At 32.9% G+C, this 25,215-nt stretch overlaps 1 protein-coding gene across 10 annotated transcripts in view; it reads right to left on the minus strand.

Moving 5' to 3' along the window:
- Nucleotides 1–308: 308 nt before the first annotated feature.
- The window catches only part of Unc-115a (Uncoordinated 115a), a 179,108-nt gene continuing 154,201 nt past the window's right edge, over nucleotides 309–25,215 (minus strand). For 5 of the 10 annotated variants that reach the window (XM_071585292.1, XM_071585289.1, XM_071585291.1 and 2 more), the window contains 8 exons: nucleotides 24,892–25,001; nucleotides 23,776–23,962; nucleotides 22,615–22,740; nucleotides 11,215–11,312; nucleotides 9,915–9,984; nucleotides 8,427–8,470; nucleotides 3,935–4,141; nucleotides 309–2,918 (listed from right to left, as the gene is read on the minus strand). In XM_071585292.1, the coding sequence (XP_071441393.1) occupies nucleotides 2,805–2,918; nucleotides 3,935–4,141; nucleotides 8,427–8,470; nucleotides 9,915–9,984; nucleotides 11,215–11,312; nucleotides 22,615–22,740; nucleotides 23,776–23,962; nucleotides 24,892–25,001 (956 nt within the window). In that variant the 3' untranslated portion in view covers nucleotides 309–2,804. Of the gene's footprint in view, nucleotides 2,919–3,934; nucleotides 4,142–8,426; nucleotides 8,471–9,914; nucleotides 9,985–11,214; nucleotides 11,313–11,649; nucleotides 11,748–22,614; nucleotides 22,741–23,775; nucleotides 23,963–24,891; nucleotides 25,002–25,215 lie in introns of those variants that run through there. The other 5 variants (XM_071585286.1, XM_071585290.1, XM_071585288.1 and 2 more) reach the window with 5 other exon arrangements.

Genomic DNA, 25,215 nt, shown 5'->3' on the forward strand with positions numbered 1-25,215 from the left:
TAGAACTTTGGTATCAACAATTGGGCACATGATTATATGTACACTCAGGTTCAGTATTCACCACTTGGTTATCAGCATATTTTGATCTTTTTCATTCTCATTCAAAAATTATGAAAGGGAAATTTACTGGGAAAAAAGCATAGGTAACTAGAATAAATATAAATTAAAGCAGAGGATTCCCATAACTGATGCCAAGAAGAAGGTGCATTGTTTACAATGATTTCATCACAGAAAACTCGAATCACCTGAATGAATTTTTTATAGAACTTATTTATATAAAACCAATTACACATTATAATGAGGCAAGATTACAGAAGAAAGATTTTATTTACTTCAGCTTATACATCTAAATGCCATCGTCAATCTACACTCAATGAATCAGTTAACAATTTTGATAAGATATTAGCATCACCTCTGACCTGCAAAATTTCGCACAATTTAGCTACCATTGTGATCAAAGGATGTTTCCCTTATTACAAGTAATTATGGTACCAATGAGTATCAGCAAAGGCATTGAAGAGTATTGAATAATTGTCCTGAATTAAATTTTCTTTGCCTTTTTCAATGTGAAAGTTCCAACTAGCACCACATTTCAATACAATTGAATTTCACTTGGTGTACAATACAAGCACAAAATACACTGGCACCATTTCCAATCAACAAGAATATTATGTCTTTTACAATCTTCAAGTCATAGCTGGAAAAAAAGCTGTTTATTGGCAATGCTAAGAACAAACTCATTCCTATGTCAATAAAAAATAATATTTTGAAAATTCCACAACAACCAAATCTCCAAATGAGATTAAAAATACAATTTTTGACAAAAAGGAAACTAAAAACAGAATTATTACTTTCCATTATGCTTCAAGCTGACGTGAATTTTTCTAATAATTAATTGTTTTTGTAATTACGACATTTGGGTAGTGTGAATATCACCACTGCAATTCACGGCAGAATCAAGCAGTAGCAGCAGGACTATGGGTGACAAAATTGATCCTTTCATCATTTGTGTTTTTGTAAAAAAAATGCGCTCTTCTAAGCTTATTCATTCATTTAATTTAGCTAATTTTTCATCCCACCATTTAGTAATCTACTCCTTACCCTCTATCCAGAAACAGGCAAAGAGTTCTCTAATCATTCAGCACCTGTTTATGAACATTATAAATGGCACCTTTAAGATCAAAATTAAAAGATTTGAGAAGCAAGCGATATCCAGGCTAAGCTAGTTAATATAAAACCACCAACTAAAAACGTGTATGATTTGCAAAAACTCATCAAAAACAGTTTCAAAGAATAAACTTTCATCCTTGCGCACTTAAAAGCAGGATCACTTAAACCTCCATTCATTAGAAATGCAAAAAACAAGTATCATATAGTTTTGTTTCAGACAGTAAAAATCACCATACCAGCAAAATGGCTTCTCTACCAGGCTCAACTATTGAATCATGAAAGGCTAAACATTTTTCTCATGACATGGTCAAAAAAATATTTCCAGATGTTAACACTAAATAGCAAAAGACTGCCACACAACCTTTGCAGCATACACTGTTTTTGCAATTAACCATTTTCACTGGCTCCCATGCTTTTTTTTCCTTGCATCGAAATCCAGCACCAGCACACACACACATATCTTGTCTCATCTCAAATTCAAAAAATATGAAATTACAACCTTAGCAATATCCTCTTCACTTTCATTGATGACCCCATTTTAAGGTGCAGACACAAGCACGCACTTAAAATATAGAATTCAAGAAAAAGCAGGAACTGTACAATTACATTGTCCTCAGTATTGCTGTCCTATATTTGTATACATAATATCAGCAACATTTCCATATTTTTTTTTCTTTTGAGAAGGTAAACTTAGTAACTTTGAAGATAAAAAAATTTAAAAAGTGGATACAACGGCTATAAAACTTGATATCAAAACAATTTTACAGCAACCCATTCAGGAAAGCTTGAATGAAGAGTAACAAACTTTGTTTATACTAGATATCATTTACATCAACAAAAGATTTTGGGAGAGTATTTCTGAAGATCTATGTGCATGTCCTTAGAAAATAATAACAAAGAAATGGAGTTGCTTACTCCTGGAAAATTAAAAAGTTGAGGCCTTCTTGAGAGATAAGTCACAAATGAACAGCATAGGTGTATACAGCTACATTATCTTAACCTAAAGGCAATTTACAAAAAATTACACTGAACAAGAAGGATCAAAAACATTAACATTAATAATAAAATTAGTGTAAAGTAACATAACCTTTCAGGAATTGAATGTACCATTATGAACAAAACAAAAAAATATATATATTTATTATATATGTATAGAATTCCACCACTATCCACCCATTCAATTCTACGTGATGATTTCTGAACAGCTACAATTTTCTTTTTAGAACTTTTTTTTAATAATCTGCACATCAATAAAGGAAAATATATTAACCACCACAGCTCTTCAACAAAATGCAAAAAGAATGAAATTAATTAAAACAGATAGGTCCAACGTTAAAAGATCTGAAAAATGACCTAAATGCTGTAGCCCTAAAGATTAAGACTAGAATTTTGAACCATTGTGAAGAATTAAATGGACATCCATCGAGAAAAATAGCGTCCTTCTTCTTTCATCTCTTTTTCAGGCCACTAGACATAGTTGAAATTTTTAAAACATAAAATTGCTTTACACATTGGATTATATTCCATCTTTGGTGGGAAGTTCAAGGTATTGCAACTTTAGTGACATCTGACGGGCACAGCCATTAGATGTCAATGCAATACCTTAGACAGTGGAAAAGATATTGAAACAAAACTTAAAACAGTCTGGCCCGTCGCTTCAAGTCGTTTCTCCTCCATGATGGCATCCGATAAAACTCTAACCGGTTAACATGAAAGACAGCTTCAAATTCTGCCTCAGAGAGGTGGCGCTGAAACAGAACAAAGAAACTCATTAATTACAACAAAACTAGAGGCTTCCCCCACAAAAAACTGATGAGGGAAACCAGCCAGTCATAACCACTGATAACAATTAGACTTCAGGGTACTACAGTAGCTGAGGTCATACCAAGGAGTTGATAACAAGATGTTTACATTTGAATTTATCAAAACTTAAGTCATGAAATAACTGGAGATCTTAATTCTCTGCTAAATATGACTTGTACATTTTGCTGTAATTAGTAGGCCACGGTGTACCTCTTAATACAAAATAATTTAAATTAATATTTTTTTCAGTCTCAAGTGAATAGTATGACTGGTTTCACTATTTTTCTGAAATTAGCAGCTCTGTGGATTATACTGTGATCGCAGGCATCTCTTCATATTAGAAATATCGAACTCATCCATAGAGAGCCATTACATGTAAAGAACAAAATTCATGTGATGGATTGGAACAAACCGAACAACACACATATTGTTGAATTGATGTTGACAGGTGAAAAAGTTATCCGCGACACTATATAGGGCCTGCATAGAGCCAATCAACATTTGCACTAATATTGAATATAATTACTCATAACACAAGACTTGGAGACCACTAAAACTATACAAGAAATATTTTGTACTGGAGATTTAGGGACTTTTCATGGGTATCAAAGGGTAAAATATAACAACAATGAAAAAATAAGTAAATTTGCAGGAACTTATTTCTCCAAAGCATATAGTGATCAGGGGCATGATTATGTATCTTTTTCATAATATGACCTATCTCAACTAATAACATGTTATCTTTCTGCAGGACAACTTGTGACCATTAATATTGTGATCCACTTTCAATGAGTCATGGTAGCATCAGGAACCAAGTATGCTGGGTTCCCTTACATATATTTCAAGAAAAGAAAAAAAGAATTATTATTACCCTTTAAAATAATGATAATAATGTATGCATGCCATCGTTAACCATGACTACACCCCTGGTCATTGTTAAATAGTCACTGTTGCCACTTACTTCTAAATTGCACCGATCAACGTCGACGGGCAGACGATAATTGGTGGTCACCAAGAGATGATAAGGATAAATTTTTGGAGGTTCTGAAGAGACAGTGGTGGCATGTTGTGCCATGTTGGGCAAGGAGCGGCGTAGGTGAGGACTGCATGAAGAAGCATAGCGAAGGAGGCCACCCGCAAATGTTGTGGAGCAGCGGAGGTCAGCAGGCTGTAGGCGTATCACACAACAAAAATGAGCATGGCTTCCAACTTGGGAGGCACTTTGAGTTAGTGAACAGAAATCTTAAGAAGAGTGAAGGACTGCTTCTCTTTTAGGAACCAAAAGATTTGGGATGAAAACCACTTGTAGACGAAATAAGATGCATATAAATAAAGGAATACAAGAAGTGATTCGACCATGCATTGGTCATTTACAGATTTGAATCATGTTCTTTAAAGAAGCAGAGCTCTGTACATATTTACATGGCCAGCAGCAAAACGTTTCTTTATTATCAATACATTAAATGCAGAGGTGCCTTGAAAAAAATATTAAGGGAACCACTTTCCCACACTAAGCTATGCCAAAATTTATAAAAAGTAGACAAGTATATTTTGTTTCCATGTTAGTCATCAACTGGCCAAATTAAATACAAAAATATCATATTATTGACCAAGGAAACTTTCCTTGAAATGTTTTCCACTTTATACTTAACAGTTAAGACCAAGTACTAGAAAGAGTATATGTTTAAACGAGCAAAAGTTTCATTTGTGCATACAGAAACAATGGTTACATTAATAGCCAGAGAGAGAAAATATTCAGCCATAGTAGAAATATATGTACAGTTTTTGAAACACCTTAAACCATCTACAGGTTGTGTGCACTGAGGAATCAAATGCAAGCTTCATTCAAGGATTATGCATTTTTGAAGTACCATCTAATGCAGACTGCTTCGTGTAAGAAATCTCACTCAATCAAACTATGCATTAATACATAACAAAAGCAATTGGAATCTGTATAGGAAAGTTATAACAAACGTCATTCCGGAAATAGGGTAGTTTCCTAATTGCATGTACAATGCCTCACTCTTTTTAACAAATTTACTGCATGCCATATTGAATGTTTAAGGGGATAAAACTAAATTTCAACATATAGTTTGGCCACAGGCAATTAAAATTACATGTGCAATTACTAAGTAATAGGGAGAATGACTGTAGAAGAACTTTTAAATAGGGAATTAAATGTTTGATGCTTAAACCCGACCTTCTTTTCCTGAAGGTAATATAAAAATGTTCAAGACAATTAGACACTGGAAAATTGAGTATTTACTATTATTGGCACTACATTCCCATAAAGTTAAGGTCTTTATAGAGTGACGTAGCATGAATTTTTAAAGAAACTTAGTTTTACTGTACCAACAGGTGTAAACTATGTTACTCTTTCACACAAACTAGGTGTGTCGCTGCAACACCTTTTGCTGGTCAGTATTACTTTTACTTATATTCTATAAGTAAAATTTTTTATAGACCAGACATCTGTAATATAGCTAGCAATCTGTTCAGTAATTCTGAACAAATGAAAAAGGGATATTGGATGTATGCATGACTTTTGCAGTTAATACAGCAGTGCTGCAGCAATTTTCACACAATTTTTCCCTTGCTGTAAGTAGGACAGTAGGTAGTAGGCATAATAGGGCAGTAGGTAGAACTTTCAAAGAGTTAATTCAAAGAGATGAACACTGTGTATTAGGAAATAGTGACTGATTATGGGAGATCAACCTTACAGTAAAAGTACCATATAACCGAACTTAAGAATGACACTCTTTACTAATGATAAGTACAAATGTATAATTTAATTTTCAAATGGAATACTACACTGAATCTTTATCCAGGCGATACAGTAACACCTTGAAGTGACATGAAAACCCTGGCTAAGGGTCAGCACGGAGACTGAATGGGAATATTTAATGGCTAATTTTGTGGACAAAGATGTAATGCAGGAGTTAACAGAGAAAAAATTAAAGAAAAATATCCTCATTCATATGCAATATGGTATTTTGCCATTACTGGCTTATTTATATAAGGATTAGAAGATGATTTTATTTGAAATTTTTATCTACCTAAATCCACTTATGAAGCCTAAAAATTAGATATGCCAGTAATGAAACAGGGTCAGAGAAACCTTACTCTAGCTTTGAGAATATTATTTGTTACATAAGTGTTGAAATGTTTCCAAAAATATTACAAACCTGGGAAACTACCCTCTAGACATGAATTGATGAAAACTCAATGTTTCTCTGCATGAAACAGAAATCCAAATTATAAAAATATATTGATAAAACAATAGAGCATGTCTACTCAAAAATAAGATATTGTAAGTTATGTATTTTGAGCATTTGACCATGAAGGGAAAATTAACAGTGAATGTAAAATTAGAACTCAAAAAGCAGTCCAATAGATTTAAATTTGGGGGAGTTAGTTAAAAGAAATGAGAGAATTATCAAGGCAAGGAATTAATCAACACTAAGAATACCAAAGAGGGGATAAATTTTCATTGTTACATTATTCAAACATAGTTTATGCAAGTATTTAAAAAGAATATTTCTGCCAAATGCACCATTAGACAAGAGCAAATCAGAGGTAAAAAGATTTATAGTCAAGCTTAGATAAAGAGAATAACTTTCAAAAAATCAAATGAGAAAGATAACATGAATTTCTACTCAAACTGAATTAAAACACTTAGGAATACACAAATAGACTTCATACTGATAAGAAAAGATAACTAAGGTTCTCAAAATCATTACCTACCACCTTATACTTAACTATACAAATATTACTCCTTGTTACACATAGGAAACAGATGAAAAACTAAGATGACCAAATTTGATATGTGCAATCAAAAAAATCTATTTAATTTCAACAATGAAAAAATGAAAAGGGAAAATTAATAATAATTTTAAATTAATGACACTACATTTTGCTACACAATAATTGAATATATTTTTTTAATTCTTCTAGTCTACCATGCAGAATCCTCTACTTTCAAAATACCAAATCCTTACCAATAAATCTGATAAAACAGATCTTGGTAAGATTTGAACCTACATGTAAAAAAAATGAAATGTGACTACGGGGAGAAGATTAACCTTAATAAATGTCTGAGTAGGCTTAGTCAACATATCTGCAGAAATACAACCTATGGCAAAACACACCAGCTGGCCCTGGTGGCAGTGGGGTAACGTCCTCGCCTGTCAACCCCGAGGTCGCAGGTTCAATTCCCGCCTAGGTGGATTTTCCTCCATCTAGGGCTTGGTTGTATGAGATTGTCTTCAATGTAATGTCTGTAATGTTAGGGTTAGGTGGAAGAAGGGACTATAGGTCTCAACCTCGCCCAATTAAGTCGATAAATAAATAAAATAAATATGTGAGAGGAGTAATAAAATATATAAAGGTCATTAAATAATCAACAATGTTCACAGAATAAGGTATACCATTATTTTGCTCTAACATCTTAGACAAGGGAGGGTGGCTGAATTTTTTTAATGAATTTCCATAACTTATTTATGCGACCAATAGGCAAAAAAAACTATCTTGTGGCCAAGGGAATTTTTAAAAATTTATTAACCAAAAAATGTATTATCATTCAATTCGGCATCCTCATTTTTACAGTAAAAGGTTAATCTGGAATTATTTCTGCATTTTCACCTAATCCAAATGTATATGTACACAGTGAAACAACCTTGCTTGCTTACATTACAGTTGAATTAGATAACTTCAATCCATGATTATACACTTCAAATTTTATTGACTATAACTTGAGAACAATATTGTCTTTAACTTCAAAGGGTTGCACAGTTTAAATCAAAAGTGTTGCACATACCTCATTTGGTACCAATTAATTAGCATTAACTTAATCATTACTAGCAATATGCTAATATGAAGAATGCTTAGGCAGTAAGTGAATAAAGACATTATTTATATCCAGTTATACATACATTTTTGACCGAAGGAGTGGCAAATATTAATAAAGTCAGCAATAAAATATTAGCATGAAAACACAAAATGGCATGCAGCGAACAAAAGCCAATCTGATACCTAAAATGAAACTTGCCTTTGTCGTGCATCAATAAAGGAATATGCTTTCACTGGAAGAATGTCATACCCATCAATACCTTGAATACAAATTGAATTAACAAATATTCAAAGCATGCATCTCATCAAACAAATTACCAGCAGGAGTATTAAATAGGAAGATAAGCAACAAGAATAAATTTTGATCAACACAATGTATTTTACAAGGTAGATACATAAGGAGGAAACGGGTGCACTTGTGAAAAGGTGTTAGATAAAGAACGAGACATACATGGAAGAGATGGTTTATTGGAGAAAATGAGATAACTTAGAACATTAAGAGGGAGAGGCCCGCTACTAAGCGAGCCAACTACAGTGGGAGGACAAACAGGCTTGTGAGAGGAACCAAATGCTGGCTTCTCCACAGCCACATTCGTGGTACGTACCAATGCCCCCCGCCTGTCCACCTCAGAGATGGAGCCAGCTGAAACTGGGGAGGGAGAAAGGCAGGCGTCAGAGCTTATAGAGGATGGCTAGAAATTTACAAGAGGGAACTCTCTCTCGTGGTATGTCAGCAAATATCATTAGGGGGCAAGATAAAAAATAGGTATGCAAGTCAATTAAAAGTCCACCCCCTATTCTATTCTAATGTCTTTTTGTGAACCCAATCAGAAAGACCTTCTGCAAACTATTGAAAACTTGAATTTTAGGTAATCTATAACATACTTTCAATCCTTTTCTTAGAATACAGTGATATAAAACATACTTTTTGCTCATTTGAATATGACAACTTTGTCATCAATTCTGTGTTCTAAAAGCATTGATTTACAAAAGAAAACTTGTTTCACCTAGACAAGATTTTGCAAGCAGATGCATTAAAAAGGGCTTGTTAGTTGAAGTGGTATTGTGTATGCAAAATTACAAATAGCAAAGCATGCAGATTATTAGCCTACAAAGGGATGCCATTGGCATAATAGAGCCTTCAAAAATATTAAGCATGATTAATATTACTTTAGGATGAGATTCTTATTGTTATGAAATGGATAATTAAATCTTACTTTATTATTTTCATATTGGACTTAAGCAAATCCTAACATATGAACCAATGAATATTTTAATTTTGCATTTTACAACTCCCACAGACTTGTGCAAAAAGTACAATGCAAATATTAATGTCATGGATTCCTGTGAATATTTCTCAGTTACTAGCTCGGAAAAGAATTACTTGAGTCAACATAAAAGGTTACTTCATCTTGATTCACACACACACACACGTGCTGACTGAAATGAATTGAAACTGATTAAAAAAACTCAGGCGCTTAGAAGGCAAATTTCAAAATAAATAATTTATTATACAGCATTTACAATAAGAACATTCTCAATTAATCCAAAATTAAGTAATTGATTAGGAATTTATGTATTTTCATAAAGCTTTACATAGCCCAGCTTCAAGTAAAGGTGAGAAAATTTAATCTTGTGAAAATATTCAGTTCCAGGAACAAGTAAAAAGACTTCTGCAGGACTTAATACTGCAGGTTAATGGCAAATAAAAAATAAGAAAAAGGTGTAGTTACTTCATACCTTGTGATGCAGCAGAAATTAGCTCATTAGTCTTTGCTAAGAATCAAACAACACCCCAAATTCACAAATTTCGGACATCAATCACCATCATTCTTTCAGAAAACCCACCAATCTATAGCAGACATGTTCATTCAATTGCCAATCAATGCAATCAACTTCATCTATTTTTAAAATGACCAGCATGAAAACAGAAGTTCACTCCAAGGTAAGAATTAACCAAACCAATCTAGGTTGTCATTAAATCATATTTTCTTTGTTAATTGAGAGACTGCACTAATAATGTCATCTAGTTATTGATCTATCTATCTGTCACAATTAGTCATACACACACACACTGACATACACACACTTACTGTCTGACTTTCCGCTGCTGAACTCAGTGCTTTGAGTCTTGTCACCAAGGCCCGTGAAGGAAAAGTCACCCTACAAAAAAAACAAATTGACACATAGACAGTCCTGGAAACATCAATACAGAAAAAATCTACTAGAATTACTATATTTCAAATACCTATGAGATGGTCATGACCAGTTATCGAGGCAATACTTTGTTTTCTTCCCTCATGTTGAACTATCTCTGCTGTCAACATGCTTTTCAACACACAAAGGGAAACTAGCGATTTCTAAACTAAACACATACAGAAAAATGCACTTATCAAAGCCATGGGGGTCATCTCTAATTCTGAATACTCTCATGACAAGCGTTAAATTAGAGAACATCACCTTTAAAATAGAGTAATGAACATTTTAACTCATTCAAAATTAAGGGCAATCAAAATAACAGGTAAATGTGAATATAATTAGCTATTTTTTATCTCAATTTCATATTACCATCTCCACAATTTTCATTTGAATAAATAATTACAAAATTTGAAGATAATGTTCTCAAGTTGGTAAAAACAATTGACAATTCATGCAATTTCATTAATTTACACATCAGATTAAATATTGAGCCCACATTACGATGATAATGGAATAAATAGCTGGTTGGGATTATTTTTATGAATTAGATCACCATAAGGAAATATTTAAAATCAATCCATATTGAATTAACTAGTTTACTTTGAAATATTGCCACTTTTTAAAGTTTAAATGCCAACATATTTAGAGAATTTACCAAGAATTCACACCAAATTAGATATTCATCCGTGAAAAATACTCTAAATAACTGCTCTATTTTAACTTTAATTAAAGAACAACTGGAGGCTAAAAGTGCTTTTAATATTTAATATAATAAGTTACTTTACCACTTAAATCATGGGAGCTTTTACTGTCATAATTTTCACAACAAAAAATAAAAACTATATATTTCATTCAACAACAGATACAAACTTTCACATAGAACTTGTTTACACAGAAATGGAAATGAAAATATATGAATCAGTCTTTTGATGAGAATAAGTAATGGACTAATGATGAATGCATAAACACTCAGAAATGAAAGATAAAAATGAAAGCATTGAATGGAGAACTAAGAGAAGAGATGAACAAAGGAGAGAATAACTAAACTCTCACGCGAACACGTAACAGTGCATGCCATCACAATCTAAACCAGGATTCTGGTACTTCCTCCAAGCAAGTTGACCTTCATCTCCTTGAGAACATACATACACAAACACAAGACACAAACACAGGGTACTGAATGGGAAAACTTACTCCAATTCCTGAAACACTTCCACCCGTTGAACTGAAAGTGTGCGAACGTGGGGCGAGGCCATATCCAGGCTTGGGTACATGGCGGAGGGCGCTTACGACTACAGGTTGGTGTGCCAGTGCCATGGCAATGATTGCAGTTTGCATAACAAGGGATAAGGGAGGTTGGGAGGGAGACAGGGAAATGGGTGAGAAGGACGTTTGGTGTGGTGATTGGAGGGAGAGAGAATGAAACATATGAAGTACACATTCTACGACATGAGGAAGGAACCTCGCCAACTAAAAACCATGATGACTACAGAAGTTAAACCCCTAACCTCTCATGTGCCCTCCAAGAATGACTAAAATTAAAAAAAAAAATCCTTATGTTCGAAGATACATACTGGTGATGATGGTGATAGGGTTTTATTGTACTTAAAAAGAAGAGCATATACTCACAGCTAACCCTGCTGGACCACCATTCCTTCCAGCCACTGGCAAAGTAGAAGATTTCAGTCCATACCCTGGTTTTGGGACCGAATGTAGTGATGAAACGACTGTTGGCAAACAAGATAAACAGACATCCACACAATCAAACAAACATGCAAGACTTTGAAGTGCCTATCAATTCTCATAACAAAAACAAAACATCAAAAAAAATCAATAATGCTTATTTACACATTAATTTCTCCTAACAGAAAGCCAAAAGTTATTCAACCAAATGACATACAAAGAAGTTGATCTACCATGCCTTATCATGCATATATTCAACATTTTAGATAAACAGTAATTAGTTTGAATGTTACTTGCTACCTATTTTATCATTCACAAAGTCATTGCAAAAGTTCTTAACACCTCCAATAATTTTTTTCCTGAATCCCTTTAAGTTTTAGTATGTTCACAGCAAAAAAAACTATTACATAATATTATAGTGGCTATGAGATGTTTTTTCAAAACAAAAATAAGGCAGGATGGTAGAACTCATGTATCTCAGTATACTCCACTCAATATCTCTACACCAACACGAATTGAGGTAATAAAGGCAAGATATTGTCAATAAATTTAATGTATTATATAGTAACTGATAAAATATGATATCTTGAACAAAAAAGGGAAACCTGAACAAGAGTAATCTTCAATTACCTAGTTTTTTAGTTCACTAGAACAACTCGCAACTCTTGTCATCATTTAGGACTGGGATCCATCACTACAGAAGAGCTGGCCAAACAATTTACCAGGCTTCAGACAACGTACATTGGAATGAAAAATGTGCCGGGGGAACACTAAATATAAGAGTCAAGGTTAATCGAACATTCCTTACCACCTTGGCCCCTTTCCATTAAGCTTCTAATTTTCTATAAATTACATGAAGGGTCAAATACTGATACATACTGAAAATTAGAGATGAGCTTGACACTCAATTACATATACATTGATGAACTAAAAGTATTGGCGGGACAGCATTAAGTTGTAGACCTCAAAAAAATATTTTTTTTAAATGTAATAGGGAAACTTACAGAGTAGGGTAGGTAAAAAAGTAAATAAATTATATTATTTTATTACAGTGATACCAAAAGGTCGATTTCCTTCAAATTACATAATATAAAACAAGTTAGCTTTGGCTCAGTTGCATTATTTTTCAAGATTATTTGGATCCATCCTGAGGAAGTTCCTGATATTTCATTCATGTTCACAAATAAACCTGACATCCAACTTCGCATTTCAACTGAAAATTTGAAACAAATTTTTTGTAATAAACAAAAATAGTGACTTATAGTCTAACACTACCAATGCTATGAATTCATAAATTTAAATAAAGAAGCACAATTGTGAACAGCTCAAATAAATGGTGAGCTTACCAAAATGCAAAGAATGTTTTTAATTGTGACTTTCCTTCATGATACAAAATTAAGGCTACTAAAATCAAAAAGTGAATGATACTCTTAATCAAAATTGGAGAAATAAATTACCACAAGTTGTGGTAACTTTTTAAAGTACAAATCAAACAGTTAAGTTTCTAAAGAGTCTGATGTCATTTTAAGATATGCACCTTTAAGAGGATAAAAAAATGATCTAGTTTCAATGCAAATGCATACATACTAAAAGAACAGGCAAGCCCACAAGTCTCAGGTGGTAATGGTAAACTAGACAACATTTTCCAAAGAAAACAACTAAAATCATACAAGAACAGATGCTCATTTTAAATGCATGTTAAACTGCCTAGACTTGCATATTTCCTGGGAATCTTGCTTGAATTAAGCCAGCTAATAGCACAATATAAATTATTTAAAAACTCACTACTAAAAACAGTAGTATCCTTGGAGTTTGACGTATGTTTTTGCTAACTGTACTACAGATGAATATCCAATGTAATTAAGAACTTAATCATGTGCATGACTTGTACGAGGGTCATCCGGAAAGTAGTACCCGTTCGTGAAATAAAGACACAAAAGTAAATATTAACAAACATAAAAAATTTTATTTGAAAGAGGATACTTTAAACTACTTCTCAACATAATCTCCAAGCAAATTAAGGCATTTGTCATAACGTGTGACAAGTTTCTGTATTCCTGCTGCATAGTCCTTCGCCGCCAGCTCATTGAGATACGCGAGGGACCCATCTTGCACAAATTTTTGCATAATGCAGATGGTGTTTAACAATTTCATGAACAATTGTTCGAGAAACATTGGGAAAATGCTCACAGATGTCATCAATTGTGACGCGCCGATCGTTCCTCACGAATTCGTCAACTGAGCTCACCAGTTGGTCTGTAATGACAGACGGTCTCTCCGAACGCTCATCGTCGTGTGTGTTCCCCCTCCCCATGTTGAAGTTGCGACACCACCGCCGAACAGACGACTCGTCCATTACATTGTCTCCATACACCTCCTTTAATTGGCGATGAATATCACATGGGCGAACGTTTCTTGCATTGAGGAATTTAATCACTGCCCTCACTTCACAACTGGCGGCGTTCTCAATTTTTTTAAACATTGTAAACAATCACAGAAACAACACAGGCAATGCTAGCGTCACGCAACTTGGCTCAGAGAAGGCAGACAAGCCACTGAAGCTATCTGACCTCGTCCAGCGGCTACTCGCGTCGTCAGCACTTCATGCGGCACGAACGGGTACTACTTTCCGGATGACCCTCGTACTTTCAGTTGCATGAAGGTAATAAATGTTTTTAGTTAAAAAGCTTAATTAAAAGTTTAATGAAATAGGTAGCATTATTGTCCAAAGTTATCAAGCTCTGATTCTTGCTTCGTGCACATCAACATGCTCTGATTCTGTTCCTTCTCAGTCAGTGCTCCTTATCTCATTCCAAAGTTCAATAAAGTCAAATACATGAACTCATTATCATCTACGCTTACCAAGAATTACTTCATTACTTCCTCAATTCAATTTAGAGAATTCATGTTTTAGAAAAGGCTTATTCAATATTAGTGGCAATTTTGATATTGAGTTGGACATCAGCTGAAATATAGATGTCTAGGACCCAATTTCTTCAAGAACTATGTTTTGACATATTTTTCGACTCTTCCAAAACTTTGGTAACTGCCACCTAGATATTTAATGCAATTAGAGAAGCCAGTCTGGAGATTACAGAACTCCAAAGGCAAGCTTTTCCTTGGGAGGATATATGTAATATCAAATGCCTGGTACATACATGTCTGCTCCACATTCTCGAACAACCTTGAATAATTTTTTTAACTACATTAACTAGATGAATCTTCAAATTTAAAACAAATACAGGCTGATTCTGTGAACATTATTAGATTTACTTCTTAGCCACTGTAGTACCTGAACGTTTGCCAACAATAATCAATGTAAGCAGCTATGATTTTCTATTTATAATGCAAAAACATTTCTAATAATTTATATAAGGAAGTAATATGGATGAACATTATTATTATATTTTCGCCAAACAATGTATTACTATGCCAGTGCCATCAAAAAGCAATTGATAAAAATATTTGAGATAGCACATAATGTCCAAAATTACAGTTTCACAATACTTTTTACTTTATTTAAATACCGGAAAGCAAGATATAGAAGATCTTATCCTGAGAGCAGTTGTTATGGAATAAAATTTTTAAAAAATAACAAAATAACACAAAGGAAATCGAATGAATCCATTAAATCAAAAGATTTACTTCTGACCCAGGAACTACTTATGTGCACGCTTTCAATAAAACTAAAATAAATTAATACCATTCATTAAATATATAATGGGCGGCATTCAAGAGGTTATTAAAAAACAACTTTGAGCTATGACACTATCCTTATTAATATTGTGTGAGTTATTTACCAATTTAAAATCTGGCTCAATGGAAGATACCTATTATAATGAGCTTATAAAGAAAAATCCACTAAAGAGCTTTTAGCGCTAAATTACAAATTAACACATGCAGAGAAAATAAATTTTACCATTATGGCAGACATAACATATGTATCCCCAAAAATTATTTCTAATTATAGTGCCAATGCATGACTGGCATAAAACTACCCCTTTTGCCCTATGGAGCCACTACAACTTTAACTGTATATTACTACTTGAAGACAACATTTTCTCAGCCTTTTAAAATCAGCTAGGTATTATTGACACCATAAAACACCAACAAAATATTTCTTTGATTACCTAAGGGCTAGCTTTTAGGCTAAGGATGGACTGTGGAATTGAATGCAGTTAATGAATTTTAGAAAGAAATAACTACATATCTAAATGAAAAATAATTTTTTCATGAACCACCAACAACTGACATTTTTTACAAAGAAAACTAAGAGCATTTGAGAACACTTCTTTCAAAAATCCAATTAAGATTTTAAAATAGTTTTTAAATAGAATTAGTACATAGGTGACAAATAAAGTGGTCAGGGTAACTAAATTCTTCAAAGGAATCATGAAAGTCAAAGATATCAATATATAGGATAGTATTAACATACACAACAATCTAATGTCAATGCCCTGTCACAAAAAATTAGGAGGGCCCTTCAATAAGTATTCCTTCAAGTATGATATTTTTGGTTGTTGTAGTCATTCAAGATCAATAAGTGTGGTTTGATAACTCAAATGGAAATTAGAGTTGACTAGAAACATCACACTATTGGTCACATTTAAAGTGAGCAAACATACATATGTTTTAATCATGATTACCATGATGGGAAATTCTTCAAGAGTCATAAATCAGATTGCTAATCTATGATCACATCAGACAAACACCTCATTAGTACAGATTCAAATTAGACAAGGATTTAAATGTTATATCAAACACTTCAAATAATTACATTTTAATCTATAACATTCAAACATACAAAAGTTTATGTGGATAATTTAACTTTCTTTAAAAATAGCATGCTTCTTACACAAAAACCATACAAACTGGGAATGAGTAGGTTGTGGAAATTTTAGGAATTCTAAAACTTTAGTTCTTCCCCAATATCAGGATGAGATAGGAATTACTTAAAAAAATTGACTTAGGACAAGAACTTTTCTTTATACCTTTCATTCTTGAAATTACTTTCATCACATACTGGAGAGAAAATTCACCAAGCTTAATTTAATATCAGCTGTCTTACTCTAAGAGAAAAAATTGACAGAACTTGAAAACATTTGCACAAGTAGACATAGCTTCAGGTTTTGTTGGATTTTTAATGCACACTGTGTTCATTTTTAATTGTTACGAATGATTTTCAAATTCGTGACATGCAAGTGTAACAGTTAAGAAAAGAATAAAAATGATTGAATGCTCGTCTGCATACAAGAAAGCAAGTTTAAATTGTGAGCAAAAATTATTCTATTATTTATTCCATTAAAATGTTCTAATGGTTAAACGACTTCACTGAACTAACATTAACGATGTTGGAATCTGTGCTAAAAATGCAATGCTCTGATAAATGCCAAACAAAATTCTTTAATTCCTAACTGACATTATAACAAAGTTGACAGTCACAGGGCCAAAAATAATCAAAGATAAATTCTATCGAAATGGAGTAAAAAGGAGACGGATGAAGAATTAGACCTCAAAATTGTAACTGGCTTAATGGATGACTCAATACTTCCAGCATAATCAAGGAGCCATTATTAGAGCATTTTCAAGACAAAAGCTCATCCCAAGTTAAAGGATTTAGCTAAGCATAAGAAGAATATTGGCAAGTCACTTAAATTATTCAAAGCCCTAATTTTGACAAAAGTTAGTTCAAATCCTCTTCATGATTGCCAAATGGATAATGTTGGGAAAAATATTTTACCATCCTATCCCACCCCAGCCCAGACATCTTTCCCACTCATTCCCAGTTAATAGAAAATGACTAACTAACATTCACAAAACTTTCAGTCTATTGACTCATAAAATGTTATATCTCGTGTCTGAGATAAGAGTTATTACAAGCAAAAAATCAAATGTAATTATAATTCTTGAATCATTGGTAATACAATGAAGTCACAATATTTTCACATTTAAAATAAATTTACAATGGGATTTCTTTTAATGAGCAATTTCATCATGCAGGCAAGCAGTCAGAATTGGGAAAAGAATACATATAGTAAGTAACAAATAATTGCAACAAATAACATACAAGCTCTCTACATGGTGCTGTTAAATCATCAGCATACAAAACAAAGAACTAATATAACAAAAATTCCATGCAGTTTACCCTTCTTTGGATTGCCAGTACACGAGCTTGTGCCACTTCAGAAGCAAAAGTGTTTACATAACAGAGCAATAAAGTATTAAGAAACATGTACACTTTGGCTACATACTACAATAAAATCCCTACTTTATTTCATTTCCTCCCAAGAAGCATTTCACTAATAATATTAGTTTGTCACAAGAAATATCCAATAAGAAAAGAATTGTGAAAACCACTGAAACATAATGGATAACATGGAGGTTTAAAGAGTTTATGTTACTTGAAATTGCCATGAGAACCAAATACATTTAACATTTTACAGATCAAAAATATGAATAAATGTTTGCAGTTTGATCTGACAGGAGGAGATAGAAATATACAGTAAGTCCTTGTTTTATGTGTTGATTTTACAGCACGAGTTGCAACTATATAAACAGCTTATTATTATGAACTGAAACTGAAATTCTATAAACTCTATTATTCAAGTGCATACAAACAGTCAACTTCTTAACCTATTTTTAATAATGATATTTTGAAAGGGTGATTTCCTAATATTGATATGGCTTTAGTTAGATAATATTTTAATACTGTCCAAAGTATAATTAGAACACAGATTAAATTGATAGATAAAACAATATCTATTTTTTTAAATTTAACTCTCTTGAGACCAACCACCTCCATGAAGCAAATCATATGCACCAACAAAATTAACACTTTCACTTGATCCTATGCGTATTTTCATTAATATTTCAATGCCTAGCTGAGAGAACATCAGTTAAATCCACATTAGGTTTGATACAGACTGAACATTAAATTTGAGCACCATTTAATTCCCTACAGCATGAGGATATTGATTTTAAATTTTATAAATGGATGAAAGCATCTTGTCAGCAAGATAATAAGTATTTTATTTTAATCATAAAAATGCCAGAATTACTATCTTGGTTACTTTGGTACATTCAATGCATTTCTCTCACACCCATTATTAATCTTATGGGTGTGAAATGAGCAGAGATTTAAGGGGACTAATATAATGCGGTACACAGAAACCACCATAATTTTTAAAACAGGACATTCACTTTCTTATATATTCAATTAACTAGGTTAATACTGGTTGTTACTACATTGTGATTTTTTAGAAAACTGGCTATGTTCAAAACAAAGCCTTTAAGGTTTTTCATTAAAAATTGCCATTACAGATGATGTCCTACTGATAAACTTAAGCCGAAGCAAGATCTCAATTTTAACCTGAAAAGTATTAATGTAATCTGTTCATAAATGTTAACATCTCTCAAATAACCAAGTCTAAATTTGGTGAGCAAGCAATAACTTCATTCATCAAGGTTAAATGTTGCATTTTGTCATATGCACACATGAAATTAACTCTTCCACTAGGCATATATATTATCACTGAATCAAGAGAGAGAGAACATCACTTCAATCAATAACACCTCCCCTAAATTCTGTACCGAATGAATTTGAATATACCCTTCAGTTTTAATTGAACTATGATTAGAATTCAGCCACACATTTTTGCTAAGACTTATTTGTTGGCAATTAATTCCCGTGTGTTGGCATATTTTATTCAATAACCAGTGAAGATTTTTTCTGTTGAGATACATCAAATTTAAAACAGAAATCCTACATGTGAATGGTCTACCGAGACAAAAATACATTTCATGAGGGAACTGCTGCAGATAAAAAATTCAATTATTCTGGAGGTTGACATGTTTTTCACAATAACATGACCAACATAATATGAGGCACATGTGATATATTTTTCCATTTTACCATCATTTTCAGCAATAAAAATTCAGAAATTATAGACCTGTGAAAAAATTCCATGACACCTGTCCACGCTACTGATATAATAAATGGTTTTTAATGGGTTGACATAAATCAAGGACTCACTGTAAGTCTTTAGCTAGACTATCATGTTTGATTGAAACAACAGCAACTGGTAACAATTAAAATCAAGGATTTAACGTAATCAAATTAGGAGAAAAACACTCATGTTTCACTGTACACTGTTAAAAATAATCTTTCAAAGCTTAAAGCACACAATGGAATCAAGTGGCATTTTAATATATATAATAATTATTTACAAAATACACTACTTTACTTGACTTTTTGTAAAATAGTTGGTTTTACCTTCAGTAACCAAATGTAACTGGCACCTAAAAATGGAGGGCACATACTGATTCAGCTATGTAAAACTGGTAACTACTCTTTATTTGACTGATCATCATGATATATTCAATATTCACTAATTCTTTATAATAGACCATACTCAAGAATAACAATATTACCATTATGTTAAAATTTAAGAATTATTTTCACACACACAGTGCACATTGCGATAATTCACAGCTGTATACAGTACACTATTGTTTATCAGGAATTAAATGACATGATTTTCTAGTATCAATTATTTACCCATGAGATGCTGGAAATTTGGCAGCATATGTACAAAACTCAATGCTGGAAAATTATTTTTCTAATGATGCTTTTTATATACATTTTCATGACTTCTTTAATATTTTTACTCTCGCTACCAGTAAATGACAGGGATGAGAAAAAGAAGGCACAGTTACTATTCAATTTCAAACATAAACTGAAAATACTTTAGAAAATAATCATGGAGATACTGACAAGAAGCCCTAAAGTATTATGGCTCCATTGGGAGGCAAATTAAGGGAATCAGATAATTTTTATAACTATGATGAAAATTATTCTGTTTCTTAGCGACAAATACATTGTTGATGGCAGGACCAACCAAGAGTGTCTTAGACAATTATCGGGAATTAAGGACCAGGGAACAATCCTGTCAAGATAGAGACATGCTTGGTTCAAGATTTTTAATATCAAATCACTTTCCCCTAGCCATCCCAAGCACAGTTAACACTGGGAAATTTGGGAGATAATCTCTCAAGCCTAGAGGACTGTGTAAATAATACAAAGCCTTATCCCCTCCATATGAATGGATGAACCCCTAACCCACACACAATTTTTCCTAGATATTCCAAAAATGTACTGCACAGGTATCAAATTCTCTGAGCATTCTAGATAAACAGTAGTGCACTGTAATGTGAATTAATATGAGAAATAATGAATTCCATTACACATAATCTCTCACTTACTGCATAACATCTTAATACTTCACAAAAGTGAATCACCTTAGAGAAGAATACAACTTGGGCAGGTGTCTACATGCCCATTACTCTTTCAGTTCAGTCTTTGGCACATTGGCAATTTTACCCAACCAGCAACCCAAAATAGAGATCAGGTGGACTCTATACCCTCCCCTTACCATCATTTATGCATCTTTGACATGGCCTTCATCAACCGGTAACCCTTACTTAAGCATTTCTTCGTTGAAAAATTGTAAGAAATTTTATGAATTGGGTGGATCATTGTAGAATCAAATAAATGAATCTCCTTCAAAACACCTCACATTTTAAGAGAGAGTTTTAAAATAATTTTTATATCATGTGTCCCAAGGACCCTCTGATTTTTTCTGGCATACAACAATAACTTAATTCAATTAAATTCGTTTGAATGTAGGATATTTCTCGGTGATATAGTTATTACTCATTTTTATGCATGTGAAAAATATTTCATGAAAAATATAAGAATTGAATGAAACTCAAATTTTTAATATTTGACTAAATGAAACAAAAATCAGCCCAAAGGAAAGTGCAACGCACCTTATTTTCTATTTAAGCAATTGCAAAAAGTGTTTTAAGTGCTGGTCACATTCTATCCATTCAAAAAAATATATTAATAAATCTTCAGTAGATTTAATTATACAAGAACAAACACAAAAGGAAGTCACCATTTAAAACTTTTTCAACATTATGCTCACTTTCATAACTTTCATACTAGCAACCATCACAAATATAAAAAACTAACAGCCGCTAATTAGGGGGCATTAATGCATATTAGTGCATTCAGATGATAAATATTCAAGTGGCGTGCCACGGAAGTCTCGAGCTATTGAAATTGAGGCAGCATTTATAGTGTGATCAGTTGATTTCTATTAAGCCCAAAGAAAAGTTTTAATTAAATTCAGAAGTAGATTTCACCCAACAAATAATGAGGGGAATTTTTTTGAGATCGAAATATTTTCTTTTAAATACCAAGGTGGAAATCCAGGTGCCATTCTATCTAATGCCTGCATCAATTTGATAAGAAAGGATTTGATTGGAAAATCATATTATTTTCAAAATCTGCATGTATCATTCCAAACTGTAGGCTAACCTGTTTATGAAGGACTCTTTTGAGTTATCAAATCTTGAAAATTATGAGATTGCAATATTAAAATCTCAGGGAATCCCAATTTTTGCATGCATAAAACAGTATTTTTTTCAAATAGTGTCAAAGTTAAAAGCACAGCCAAAGCTTGACAATTTTGAGTCCTAACTAATCAAATCTTCTGACCCACTAAAATTCACAATGAAACAATTTCAGTGTGTAAAAATCGTTTCTCTTGACTAGGATTGAAACCCAGATCCCTATAAGTCCAGCCAAATACTTCAGCCCATTAAGCTAGCAAGGCATCCTCTTACACTCCAAATGAAATAAAACTTAGCAGAGGGCCTATAGTAGTGTGGAAAAACAAGTACATAATATTTGACCAGAGTGCATACTTTGAAATGGATGTAATTTCAATATACAAGTCTATTGCCATTGAGAACTAAGTGGTGCCATTCATATTACATTAAAATATGACATAAACCTTAAATTTCCATTGTAAACATAAAAGTGATCCACCAGACACTAAGACATACCATTATAGCTGGGAATTGTACCCACTGATCTTCCCACCGAGGAACGATAACTTGAACCTCTTTCAGCAGCCATCATTGCTTCTTCTTCTTCCCAAGGCCGTGGGTGGTCCATATTTCGGGACGGAGCTGTCAAAATTCATCAAGTACTCAACAGCAAATTCTTCATATGCATTACTAAATTCCTCTTGATTGTGAATGTGCTCATTTCATAAATAAATCCATAATGTCAGACATGGTAACAATAACATAAAATCACTTGCCCCAAACAATACAGGAATAGATTCTACAGCAATCATAAACATACCAAAATAATCCAACAACCTTGCATTTATTCAAAATATTGGCTCTACACCTGAATTGCAATGGGTAAAAGAGGAATAATTCAACGGTGTTCACAAAAGCGATAGTAAATAAAAATAAGTTTTTGAACTCACACCAGTGATTAAAAATTAATTAATGTTTTTTTCCTCCTGATTAAAAGAGGTAAAAGGATTAAAAGGGGAAAATTATGAAAAAGTTATTTCTAGTGCTCTTGGAGAGTAGCCACAAGTTTCTAAAACTAACTGAAATAGAGCTTGAGTAATATGTCTTTTGTCTAATTTTATTCTAACTGAATTAATGCTTCATGCTGGAATAACAATCAGGCCAACCTTATGCTTCATATTCTTGAATTCAAATAGAATCATTTATTAAATGTGCAGAAGTGAACTGGGATCTAAAACCTGAGTCACTGGAACACTCAATGCTGCTAACCGTTGCGCTTTTGATTAAGTTTATTCTATACGATTTTAGTGGCTTTATAGCTTATGGACGATGAAAACATAAAAATCTTTATGCATATTGGTCTTAGATTAAATTCCACTCACTCCACATACAGTTAGCTCTCTTCCCAACTTCTAAATGTGGCTTCTGATCTCAGAAACACTGAGCAGTGATTCTATCACCCTCCAGCATCCTTAAAACACTGTCCTTGAGTGAAAATCCATAATTTCAGCTCAGTCCTAGTCACATGCACTATTACTAATAAAAGGATTTTGAAAACTGTTCTCCACTCCAGGAGCCAGCAATTCTGAATAAATATCAAGTAAGAAAAATTTTTTGTACATATTAATGATAAAAGTTAGCTGTGCACAAAAGACAAGGCACTTGTGCAGTACTCACAGGCATTAACTGGTGACTCATAACGCAAACGGTTCACTGGCTCTCGAGCAGCCGATGGAGTTCTCGATGCATTCCTTGGATCTAAATGGCTCATCTTCCACTGACGCATCTTCTCTCGTTCACGGACATTTTGCAAAAACACTTTCCCAATGCCAGTTGCAATCTTACTCAGCTCTTCTTCCTCTTTCTGCAAGGTGTGTGACACAATGATGAATACAATAATGCATTCCAGAAAGGAAAATGTTAAAAAATTATTACCTAGATTTAAATGCATGCTCTTAACTAAAATAAAATGTTTCTGAGGGGATACAGAAGTTCGATTGCTGGTAAAATTTTATATTAATATCTGGGTAATACTACTTCAAATACATGGAAACTAAACTAATATCATACTAAAAGCATACGACAATTACATATTTACATCAACAGATAGTACCTTTCTTAATCAATTACTCACGTACTTAATCACTTACCCAAGTACATGGAAATTTAATAACGTGTGTGTAAATCATTATGTGTTTGGCATTATGCATTCCCTAGCACTAGCCAAGCAAAGTCAGCAATTAAAAATACATTAATAATTTCACACAGAGAGATAGATATCCATGAGCTTTTAGCTGGAATACTAAGCCAGAAAGCAATAGACTATGCAGTACAATTTATTCAGCTATTTAGCTAACTATAGACTAAATTTCACATTTTTCTATTTTGCATACAAGTTTTATGCACAATGCATCTAAAATGTCTCACTTCACAACGAAGACATACATCCATGCTTATTTTAGTCCCCAAGAATACTGAATTTAATGAAATTAAAATAATCAGATTAGTTTCTCAAGTATTAGGATAACCTGATACACACTATATTCCCTTTTATTTATTAGCACCAGAGTATACATTTCTAAAACTTTTCAATTAGTAGCAAGTTAATTTTTAAATTGTTAAGCAGCTGATAACATGTCTAAATACCTAAGTCACAATTCCTTCTGTACTACCGATGAAGTTAATATGTTTTACAGCATTGTCAACATATAATTGTTCAGCAAGTATTTATTTAAAATATGCAAAATCCTAAATGAAACTACTATGATCTGATTTGACCTAAGCATCTCATACTTTTAGTTTCTGATCTTCTGTCTGCTCAGCTGTTGCTGTCCCATCCACTTCTTCCTCATCATCAGATATAGGAACACCCTTATATGTATCAGACCAACGGCGTCTTCGTTCTGTAAAATATTTAATACAAATACATGCTATTAAATACATACAGCGAATTTTTTTATTTAAAACAGCGAGTAATATATATTTTTTTATTTGTGCACTTCCTCAAATATACTACCTTGATCAAAAATTTCCCGGAATTTATTCAGAAAATTAAAAATACAAGTTTATTCATCTAAATCTATATTGTCCCCTTCAAAGTAATCCCCATCGACTGCA

The sequence above is a fragment of the Hetaerina americana genome, unplaced genomic scaffold (assembly GCF_022747635.1).
Source record: "Hetaerina americana unplaced genomic scaffold, ioHetAmer1.1.p SCAF_2, whole genome shotgun sequence".
Classification (NCBI taxonomy): domain Eukaryota; kingdom Metazoa; phylum Arthropoda; class Insecta; order Odonata; family Calopterygidae; genus Hetaerina; species Hetaerina americana.